Source organism: Vicia villosa, linkage group LG4 (assembly GCF_029867415.1).
Source record: "Vicia villosa cultivar HV-30 ecotype Madison, WI linkage group LG4, Vvil1.0, whole genome shotgun sequence".
In the NCBI taxonomy this organism is placed as follows: Eukaryota; Viridiplantae; Streptophyta; class Magnoliopsida; order Fabales; family Fabaceae; genus Vicia; species Vicia villosa.
In genome coordinates this window covers 192,420,201-192,432,468 of record NC_081183.1, presented here as the reverse complement: position 1 = coordinate 192,432,468, position 12,268 = coordinate 192,420,201, and the positions used below count along the sequence as shown (strand labels likewise).

General features: G+C 26.0%; 1 protein-coding gene across 2 annotated transcripts; it reads right to left on the bottom strand.

Moving 5' to 3' along the window:
- Positions 1-8,592: 8,592 nt before the first annotated feature.
- LOC131596524 (probable inactive heme oxygenase 2, chloroplastic) lies at positions 8,593-12,198 on the bottom strand. 2 transcript variants are annotated; one of them, XR_009282331.1, is made up of 5 exons: positions 11,663-12,198; positions 10,430-10,653; positions 9,370-9,477; positions 9,127-9,272; positions 8,593-8,865 (listed from the first exon to the last, which is right to left on the bottom strand). XR_009282331.1 is itself a non-coding variant. In XM_058869195.1 (4 exons), the coding sequence occupies exons 1-4, from the start codon at positions 12,075-12,077 to the stop codon at positions 9,180-9,182; spliced, it is 840 nt and encodes a 279-aa protein (XP_058725178.1). In that variant the 5' UTR covers positions 12,078-12,198; the 3' UTR covers positions 8,593-9,179. The 2 variants fall into 2 exon arrangements, 1 of the variants encoding a protein (XP_058725178.1); XM_058869195.1 differs by having other exon boundaries at positions 8,593-9,272.
- Between the last annotated feature and the right edge of the window lie 70 nt (positions 12,199-12,268).

Genomic DNA, 12,268 nt, shown 5'->3' with positions numbered 1-12,268 from the left:
TTTATATTTTGGGTGTGGGTAATGATATACTTATTAGAGAAAATGAACACAAATAAAAAAGGATAGTAGAAATATATTTAAATTAAGAGGGAGAAAAATATCATATCACAAAAATAATAATACATCATATCTGTAATAGAAAGATGAGTAATATAATGTTAAACTATTTAAAGGAAGAAATAGTTTGAAAAAAATTTAAATTATAATGTAAGTAAATTCTTTTCGCTTAGTTATGTTCCCAATGATCCGTGAGATTATTATATTTTTATGATTTGCTATTTTGATCTCAATGATTTGTAAGATCATTGGGAAAAAGATATGACTCTAATCATTTGATTTAAGATCTTACTCGTCCAATATTGTGCAAATTTTAAAGGAATACAGATTTGTGAAATAAACTGTCAAAGTAAATCGATTTTGATTGATATTCTAAAACTGATTTTAATAAATTGAGGGGTTAAAAAATTTAATCAAAATTAAATATTTGTTTCAATGAAACCAAATTTAATTCTTTGTATAAATGCTTATTTTACGGATTTTAATTGATTGATATTTTAAAACTGAATTTAATTGATTGAAATTTTAAAACTGACTTTAATAATTTGAGGGTTAAAAAATTTAATCGAACTTAATTATTTATTTCAATGCCATAGAATATAATTGTTGATTTCAATTATTTTGTTGTTTAGTATGGTATCCCTATTTTATTCTTTGCATCAAATTTATATTTATTTATTTCAATAAATTTGTATAATTTAAACTTTATATATTATTATTATAATATTATTAATAGAGATGATTCAATATTATGTTTTTATTATTATTAGTATTTTTTATTAGTAATTATTATTATTATTATTATTATGTATTAATATAGTGTTAATTTAATATTTAATAAAATAAAGATGACAAAAATATTTAATTATATAGTGTTAATATTAATATCGTTATTATCCATTTTTAAACATTACAATTTCGAATCAATTATTTGGAATAATAAAAGACAAAATTGACTATTTTGATAAGTTACAACAATTGAAACAATAATTCAATTTACTGTTGCAACAACATGCTTGCAAGTAAATCACAATCATAATTAAAATATAAATATTACTTATATGAGAAATTAATATAATTTATCATAATAATAATACTACTGTTATCTATGAAATTCAAATAATGCAGAACAAAATAACATATATTGTTTGAATCATTTGTAACATAATTCAAGACCTTCAATATATGATGGTTAGAGACAGATACTTATATGATTTTTCACATGATTCTCAAGTAATAAGAATATAAAAGTAGCAACAAAATAATTCTTCTTCCTTCTTTACGTCAGCCAAAAATAGTAGAGAAAACTATATCACAAAATCCTATAAAAAATTATTACAAAACCGTATAGTTATAATATTTAGATAATTGATATAATAGAGTAAATTAAATCATAAGTCTGTCATATAAATTGAAGAATAGTTAACACATAGTGAAAAATAAAAAAAGGAAATAAAACATCGATACAAAAAAAAGTAGGTACCTTGTCTTTGTTTGGGTAGAAGAGGATGAAGATATACTGCAACAAAAAATAGTTGAAATATATATAATTACTACAATAGAATAAGTTGAGTTACTTGTCATATAAATCAAATAATAGCTAAAACATATGAAAAAGAAAGGAAAATATCAATACAAAATAAAAAATGAAGTATTGTTTCAACTCTGAACCTTATTTAAATAGAATGATGAAGACCTAAAACAAAATATATAATACAGACATGTAAAACTCATCTACCAGCAATGTATTTATATCCATAAGAATGATTATTAAAAAGACAATAACTCTTGTTTTGTAACTCATATGTTACAAAAAAAATTGTAACTCACCGTTTTACCAATTAAAATCTATTATTAATTAATACTAATTAAATATTTGTATCCTAATTAAAATATATTTACTTTTATCTTCATTATAATAATTTCATAGTATTGCAAATGAAGAATATTTATGGAATATATTTTAGCCAAGTAAAAAAATCTAGAATTATGAAATTTGTTTTTTTTCATGTAGAAGTTTATATCTATAAAATGAATAATAATAATCAATAAAAATATTGACTAATTATTTTTAATAAAATCTTGCCCTAATAATTTTTTTTACTGATATTAGTTCTAGTTGGTCAATCGATTATTTTTAATCAAATATAAGTAAATAAAATTAAATATTATATATTATTAAAATAAACTAAGTTTATGAGCTAATAATATAAAATTTTATATTAAAGTATTGACTTCAAATGTTTTAATATCAAACGTTTTTTTTGGTAGTGAGACAATTTATTACAAATTATTTATTTATTATAATAAAATTAGGATATTAGATTGGATAAATGTGATTTGATGTGAAAAATAAAAAAGTGATAAAAATTCATAATTTTAATAGGTTTCTAATATGATGCCACATTGGATTAAAGTTTCTAATATGATGCCACCTAGGATTTAGGGTTAGGGTTGTGTCCAAGGTTGTCATCATGACAACCTTGGATTTATATTAAGTAGATTATTATCCATTTTTAAACATTACAATTTCGAATCAATTATTTGGAATAATAAAAGACAAAATTGACTATTTTGATAAGTTACAACAATTGAAACAATAATTCAATTTACTGTTGCAACAACATGCTTGCAAGTAAATCACAATCATAATTAAAATATAAATATTACTTATATGAGAAATTAATATAATTTATCATAATAATAATACTACTGTTATGTATGAAATTCAAATAATGCATAACAAAATAACATATATTGTTTGAATCATTTGTAACATAATTCAAGACCTTCAATATATGATGGTTAGAGACAGATACTTATATGATTTTTCACATGATTCTCAAGTAATAAGAATATAAAAGTAGCAACAAAATAATTCTTCTTCCTTCTTTACGTCAGCCAGAAATAGTAGAGAAAACTATATCACAAAATCCTATAAAAAAATTATTACAAAACCGTATAGTTATAATATTTAGATAATTGATATAATAGAGTAAATTAAATCATAAGTCTGTCATATAAATTGAAGAATAGTTAACACATAGTGAAAAATAAAAAAAGGAAATAAAACATCTATACAAAAAAAAGTAGGTACCTTGTCTTTGTTTGGGTAGAAGAGGATGAAGATATACTGCAACAAAAAATAGTTGAAATATATATAATTACTACAATAGAATAAGTTGAGTTACTTGTCATATAAATCAAATAATAGCTAAAACATATGAAAAAGAAAGGAAAATATCAATACAAAATAAAAAATGAAGTACTGTTTCAACTCTCAACCTTATTTAAAGAGAATGATGAAGACCTAAAACAAAATATATAATACAGACATGTAAAACTCATCTACCAGCAATGTATTTATATCCATAAGAATGATTATTAAAAAGACAATAACTCTTGTTTTGTAACTCATATGTTACAAAAAAAATTGTAACTCACCGTTTTACCAATTAAAATCTATTATTAATTAATACTAATTAAATATTTGTATCCTAATTAAAATATATTTACTTTTATCTTCATTATAATAATTTCATAGTATTGCAAATGAAGAATATTTATGGAATATATTTTAGCCAAGTAAAAAAATCTAGAATTATGAAATTTGTTTTTTTTCATGTAGAAGTTTATATCTATAAAATGAATAATAATAATCAATAAAAATATTGACTAATTATTTTTTATAAAATCTTGCCCTAATAATTTTTTTTTACTCATATTAGTTCTAGTTGGTCAATCGATTATTTTTAATCAAATATAAGTAAATAAAATTAAATATTATATATTATTAAAATAAACTAAGTTTATGAGCTAATAATATAAAATTTTATATTAAAGTATTGACTTCAAATGTTTTAATATCAAACGTTTTTTTTGGTAGTGAGACAATTTATTACAAATTATTTATTTATTATAATAAAATTAGGATATTAGATTGGATAAATGTGATTTGATGTGAAAAATAAAAAAGTGATAAAAATTCATAATTTTAATAGGTTTCTAATATGATGCCACATTGGATTAAGGTTTCTAATATGATGCCACCTAGGATTTAGGGTTAGGGTTGTGTCCAAGGTTGTCATCATGACAACCTTGGATTTATATTAAGTAGATTATTATCCATTTTTAAACATTACAATTTCGAATCAATTATTTGGAATAATAAAAGACAAAATTGACTATTTTGATAAGTTACAACAATTGAAACAATAATTCAATTTACTGTTGCAACAACATGCTTGCAAGTAAATCACAATCATAATTAAAATATAAATATTACTTATATGAGAAATTAATATAATTTATCATAATAATAATACTACTGTTATGTATGAAATTCAAATAATGCATAACAAAATAACATACATTGTTTGAATCATTTGTAACATAATTCAAGACCTTCAATATATGATGGTTAGACACAGATACTTATATGATTTTTCACATGATTCTCAAGTAATAAGAATATAAAAGTAGCAACAAAATAATTCTTCTTCCTTCTTTACGTCAGCCAGAAATAGTAGAGAAAACTATATCACAAAATCCTATAAAAAAATTATTACAAAACCGTATAGTTATAATATTTAGATAATTGATATAATAGAGTAAATTAAATCATAAGTCTGTCATATAAATTGAAGAATAGTTAACACATAGTGAAAAATAAAAAAAGGAAATAAAACATCGATACAAAAAAAAGTAGGTACCTTGTCTTTGTTTGGGTAGAAGAGGATGAAGATATACTGCAACAAAAAATAGTTGAAATATATATAATTACTACAATAGAATAAGTTGAGTTACTTGTCATATAAATCAAATAATAGCTAAAACATATGAAAAAGAAAGGAAAATATCAACACAAAATAAAAAATGAAGTACTGTTTCAACTCTCAACCTTATTTAAAGAGAATGATAAAGACCTAAAACAAAATATATAATACAGACATGTAAAACTCATCTATCAGCAATGTATTTATATCCATAAGAATGATTATTAAAAAGACAATAACTCTTGTTTTGTAACTCATATGTTACAAAAAATATTGTAACTCACCGTTTTACCAATTATAATCTATTATTAATTAATACTAATTAAATATTTGTATCCTAATTAAAATATATTTACTTTTATCTTCATTATAATAATTTCATAGTATTGCAAATGAAGAATATTTATGGAATATATTTTAGCCAAGTAAAAAAATCTAGAATTATGAAATTTGTTTTTTTTCATGTAGAAGTTTATATCTATAAAATGAATAATAATAATCAATAAAAATATTGACTAATTATTTTTAATAAAATCTTGCCCTAATAATTTTTTTTTACTCATATTAGTTCTAGTTGGTCAATCGATTATTTTTAATCAAATATAAGTAAATAAAATTAAATATTATATATTATTAAAATAAACTAAGTTTATGAGCTAATAATATAAAATTTTATATTAAAGTATTGACTTCAAATGTTTTAATATCAAACGTTTTTTTTGGTAGTGAGACAATTTATTACAAATTATTTATTTATTATAATAAAATACTGTTCTCTATGAAATTCAAATAATGCAGAACAAAATAACATATATTGTTTGAATCATTTGTAACATAATTCAAGACCTTCAATATATGATGGTTAGAGACAGATACTTATATGATTTTTCACATGATTCTCAAGTAATAAGAATATAAAAGTAGCAACAAAATAATTCTTCTTCCTTCTTTACGTCAGCCAGAAATAGTAGAGAAAACTATATCACAAAATCCTATAAAAAAATTATTACAAAACCGTATAGTTATAATATTTAGATAATTGATATAATAGAGTAAATTAAATCATAAGTCTGTCACATAAATTGAAGAATAGTTAACACATAGTGAAAAATAAAAAAAGGAAATAAAACATCGATACAAAAAAAAGTAGGTACCTTGTCTTTGTTTGGGTAGAAGAGGATGAAGATATACTGCAACAAAAAATAGTTGAAATATATATAATTACTACAATAGAATAAGTTGAGTTACTTGTCATATAAATCAAATAATAGCTAAAACATATGAAAAAGAAAGGAAAATATCAACACAAAATAAAAAATGAAGTACTGTTTCAACTCTCAACCTTATTTAAAGAGAATGATAAAGACCTAAAACAAAATATATAATACAGACATGTAAAACTCATCTATCAGCAATGTATTTATATCCATAAGAATGATTATTAAAAAGACAATAACTCTTGTTTTGTAACTCATATGTTACAAAAAAAAATTGTAACTCACCGTTTTACCAATTAAAATCTATTATTAATTAATACTAATTAAATATTTGTATCCTAATTAAAATATATTTACTTTTATCTTCATTATAATAATTTCATAGTATTGCAAATGAAGAATATTTATGGAATATATTTTAGCCAAGTAAAAAAATCTAGAATTATGAAATTTGTTTTTTTTCATGTAGAAGTTTATATCTATAAAATGAATAATAATAATCAATAAAAATATTGACTAATTATTTTTAATAAAATCTTGTCCTAATAATTTTTTTTTACTCATATTAGTTCTAGTTGGTCAATCGATTATTTTTAATCAAATATAAGTAAATAAAATTAAATATTATATATTATTAAAATAAACTAAGTTTATGAGCTAATAATATAAAATTTTATATTAAATTATTGACTTCAAATGTTTTAATATCAAACGTTTTTTTGGTAGTGAGACAATTTATTACAAATTATTTATTTATTATAATAAAATTAGGATATTAGATTGGATAAATGTGATTTGATGTGAAAAATAAAAAAGTGATAAAAATTCATAATTTTAATAGGTTTCTAATATGATGTCACATTGGATTAAGGTTTCTAATATGATGCCACCTAGGATTTAGGGTTAGGGTTGTGTCCAAGGTTGTCATCATGACAACCTTGGATTTATATTAAGTAGATTAATTTATGTTTGAATACATTTATGTAAAAGTGAGTTGAACAAATAATTTCAGTGTAAAAATCAACCATAATCAAATTTGGAGGTAGAAGCTACAAATTCTAACTTCAAGTAAAATTAATTCTGAAGGCAGAATTAATTCTACTTTTGATGAAACAAACACCTTAAAATCACCTCCAAAAACCAATCCAAACATGCTATAAGTTTGTTTAGTGCGATTTTATTGCCCTAGGCCTATATAGATGGATGTAAACTCAAAAAAAGAAACACCAAACTTTATACAACTCACATTTCTTTGTTATAGAATTTTCGGCAATTTATTTTCTGCACAACTTTTGTGTAGCTGATGGTGAAACTTTCTATGTAGTAGTTTGTAACCAGTATTTTTCTGCAATACATGGTATTTGTTTGGTTTTATATATTGTTTATCATGCTCATGTTTTTGTTTAAAATTATGTATATATTTATCATTGTCATGAGTGAGTAATTTCCCTTAGACTTAGGATCATGAGCATCATCCATAGGTAGGATAAAAGCTTTGAAAAAACCTGTCTTTTAACAATCTTTACTTTTATTCATTATGTTTTTTTATGTGAATACTTCTACGGAAGTAGAGGTAGTTTCACACATCAACAGACAAACTGAAAGACAAAGGTTGATGTCTGAACCTAAAAATTCAAACAAATAAATTAACGCACAAAAGTAGCTTGTGCCTATTCGAGAAAGCGCAATCTAATTGCAAATGGCTAAACTTCAAGGATCATGTTTGTGAAACAAATCATGAAAATAGGAGGCTTCAAAGATTTATGATATGGTTATATGCTTTGAAATAAAATATAGTCTAAATCTTTCTTTGAAAAATCAAGTGTTAAAACAAAGGAAACTAAAGACTTAATTTTACTTTGTTTGTCTAATCGGTGTATGACCCTATACTTAGTTCTTTAATTTATCAATTTTAATTTAGCAAAATTCACAAATCAAACCTATCGACCGTCTTAGATATAAACACATTAGTAGAAATTGATAATCTAATTGTTCTCTGATTTGATATAAGCCTATTTGTTTCAGCTTTAAAAAAATGAATTTTTTCTTTGTATTTTTTAAAATAGATTTTCCAAAACCGTTTTCTAAAATATTTCAAGTTTTTTATATTCGTTTTTACTAAAATGAAACACTAATTTTCACATCCTATAACATAACCATGCATTATTGAGACCAAAACTAAGATAAAGTCGGAATTTTTTCAAAAAGTTATAATTCAAAAATAATTTTTATGAAAATCTATTTAAAATAGCTTCAAAATTAAGTGATTTTTTGAAATTTTGATATTCAATTTTAGAAAATTAAGTGATTTTTTAAAAATGATATTCAATTATGAAAATCTATTTAAAATAGCTTCAAATCAAATTAAAAAATGAATTCACAATAATTATTTTTTACTACCACATAACCAAACACCTGCAAAGTCCAGCATAGTGAAGTCCCTTTAAAAAAAATAAGTGGCAATGGCTTCTCCTTCCTCTAGAAAAAACAATGCAGACGAAACATTCTAAGCACAAAGTTTGAGCACCAACCAGGCTAGCATCTCAAACCCAAAAAATGGAGTATGCATGTGATAATAAAGAGTGACAGTTAAGAAATACAAATAGAGGGGATCCATATGACAGCAACTAATGGCTCCAGTGATTTTACATACTCAAAAGCCTTCAAATTACAGCATTCCTATACCCTGGCTTAACCATTAAAGTCTATATCAATAAGGATCGAAAAATCTATAAGAGATGTAACCAGGTCCTGGAAACTTTGGGGAAAACATTGAAATTGCTGGAAAAAGTGAGATGCCGCAACATCAATATTTGCTGTAACAAAAACGGTTGCCAAGCTACAGTTAACGCCCACAAACTGCCCACTATCCTACATCACGACATGCCTCGACCCTTGACCACTTTTCAGCAGCATATAGTGAAGCATAAAATATCACTTGTATATGTTGCTTAAGAATAGAATAATAAATTATCATAGTATACATCAGACATTTGAGATGACCGTTCCTGATCCTCTATCACTCAAAACCACTGAGTTTAAAAGTTAAAGGAAGAATATGTTTTTAGAAGGCTTACCATAAAAAAAAGTCAGTCCTACGAACAAAAAAACTGAGAACCAACCAGCATCTTCACAAGATGATCAAACGAACAATCTGCTCCAAAAACCGGAATGACTTTCTTGTTTCTGCTAAACATTTCTTTTTTACATCTCGAGGCCAATGCTGCATAAAATACAAGTATACACATAAATAAAAAGTTTAATGCAGCAGCTAAATATTATACTACTAAAGCCACAATTAAGGATTCTCAGTATTCAACCTCTGAAAGCACGTTAAGCTTCTCTCGTACATCTTTCAGCAATTCCTGTACATCTCCTTCCCATTTGCAGAACTCCAGCTCCTTACCTTCCAGGAGTTTTTCAGAAACCTACAAGCAATAACAATAGAAGTAAAAGCTAAATCTTGAGTTGTGGTCTGACAACACTCTATTTAGTAATCTCACATTCTCACTTATGGAAGCCATATCTCATCATTAACTTTTAACTAATCAAATTCTCGTTTCACTTTTGTCCAAAAATACAATCAAATCAAATTATCACCTAATTTAATCCATCCATCATTAACGCATTCACTCACTAGGCTCTCAAGCTGATACAAATCACTACCTCCTTTATATTGTTAGTTTCCAGTCCTTCCAAGTGAAGAATTGATACATTAGCATTAAAGGTAAAAGAAAAAAAAATCTCTTTTCAGTGACTCTGGTTTCTCTTCTAATTATTAGAGCCAGTTGAGTGAGTTTATCAAAAAACACTTAAAAAACAGAAATGTTCAGAGAATCTTGTAATTACTTAAGTATTTAAACAATAGTTACTCTCGTATAAGTTGAAATAAGTTTTTCGATTCCAGTTTTTTCAATGTTGTCTCATACTCTCATTAGCTAATAATCAGGGGTTCTGTGAGTAAAGGACTGAATTTTTTAAACAATAAATTCTTGTTTTTTTATCCGGGAATGTACTCAGGGTATCTTCATAGCTGGTAACTGTATGACTAATACGCGAGGAAGCAGGGTAGCAGTTAAGAGACAACTCCTTTACCAATGGATGAAACTCCGATTAAACATTATTATCATCATCAGGATTCAAACCATAGACATCTGATTAGAGGGCTCATGCTACTAGCTACTCAACTACACCATGTTGGTTAAACAATGAATTCTTGTATAAGTTAAAATTAGCTTCTCCATTTCAACTTTTTGAATGTTTAACTTCACCACAAAAATCTATAAGCAAATAAGGAATTTGTTGTGGTTAAAGAACCATAAAAACACCACCTAAATAGAATAGATTGGATTCTCTATAAGAGAGGGGAAAAGTGGGTACCTGCTTTGTAATAACCTGGCCAGCAGATATATGAGAAAAATGGATATTGTAGAAATGGGAGAGAAACAAAGGCGTGCTTCTTTCCGCAAGTTCCTCCAAATATTTTGCATATGTTATCCCAGGAGAACTTGGATTGGGAATCTCAGCACCATCTTCCTTCAACCATTCTAGATCCTTCTTAATCCCTTCTGATCTTTCCAATCTAGTTTTTCTAAAGTAGACAACTGCAATTCAAAGACACAGAAAAAACCAACATCATAACTAACAAAATCAAATCAACTAAAAAATAAATCACGCAAACGATTAAGGCTCCGTTTGGATAAACAGTTTAATTAAGCTCTTACAGAATTAGTGTTTATAATATAAGTGTATATATAGGCTATTTTTATAACAAAAGATAAAATAAAGTCAATTTGTTTTTATATAAGCTATATAACTTTTTGTAAGAAAAAAAAGCAAAAGCTTATAGAAATAAGTTGACAGGCAAGCTCTTTGTAATGTAGTCAAGCACAAGATCTTAAGTAAGATCGATCATCTTGTAAAAGATCGTAAAAATCGAATCGTTAGCATGAAATGTAAGATCCTACCGAAGGGAAAAATGTTAATTTTATATATATTTATACACACACATACACAAAACATGTAAATTAATTATAATTCAGTCCCAAAAAAAAGGTCCAGCAATTTTTTTTTTTTATAATCTTGCTTCAGAAAGCTCGATCTTGACCACACCGCCGACAAAAACGGTTTTTTCAGATCGTATCACTCTCTGCCACCCTTGGCACAAAAGATGTTACGATCCAGCACTCGATCATGACAACCCTGGTTCTTTCTATAAGCTTTTGCAAACGGTCTCATAAGTGCTTATAGTAATAGATAAACTCCAATTTGTCAATCCAAACAGATTTTTATGGTGTTTCTTTTCAGTGACAGATAATAAAAGTCAATCAACACATACAAACTAAAATTCATTCAGCATTGAATTTTTTTAATCCGCAAAAACGACCGCGACAAAACAGTAGGTTATTCACTTTTTTTTTTATCTTTTAAAACAAATTGCGATTAAGTCACATCGCGACGATGACCGCAATGAGTATACCAACCGAAATCGCGAAAGCTTATGGCAACCCTTTTTTGAAAACCTTGCCTACAAATGCTATTATTACCCTAAAATAATTGTCCAAAATCAATTTTGGCTACCATAAAGGTAAACACACAGTTAATTGGAGTTACCGGAAACGTTATCGGAATCATCAACAATGCGTTCGAGCGTGGCGAAAAGGAGTTGATTATCAACCAAGAATCGGATAAAGCCTTCCATGGAAGGATGCCACATGTCAGGAACTCGGTCTTTATCGTCTTGTACAGTAGAAGTAGTTTCGGGAGTGAAAACGGTGTCGTTTCGAAGGCGCATGGCGATGAACCTCATCTCTTCGGTGATTCCGATGGTTTCTCCGGGGTAGAGTTTACGATGGAGGTTCTTCTTTATACGCATCGGTGGGTAAGAAGATGCGGTGTTGTTGTTGCTGGTATCTTCGTTGTTGTTGTTGAGAATGATGGTTCTTCTAGGGTTGAAGGTTGTTCGTTTAGTTGATGGTGGGAATGGTAACCGTAGTTGAAATTGAGTGGGTTTTGCTGTTATCAACATTGTGATGTTACTCTTCTTACTTGCTACTGGCTATTGCTTGTGTTAACGTCACTGCAAATATCTTTTTTCTTGCTAGAGTGTTCTTTGTGGGAAATGTTTCGTTGAAAAATGGTAACTATAAACTGTACTCCCTCCGTCCCAAAATAAGTGTCACATTTACTTTTTAGGTTCATTGAATATTTAATGTATCT

Excerpts from the sequence above, each read along its gene's own strand:
- LOC131596524 (XM_058869195.1), bottom strand. The coding sequence starts at position 12,077 with ATGTTGATAACAGCAAAACCCACTCAATTTCAACTACGGTTACCATTC. Across the intron at positions 9,478-10,429 it reads GCCAGGTTATTACAAAGCAG|GTTTCTGAAAAACTCCTGGA; the intron begins GTACCCACTTTT and ends TATTGCTTGTAG. Across the intron at positions 9,273-9,369 it reads AGCTTAACGTGCTTTCAGAG|CATTGGCCTCGAGATGTAAA; the intron begins GTTGAATACTGA and ends TATTTTATGCAG.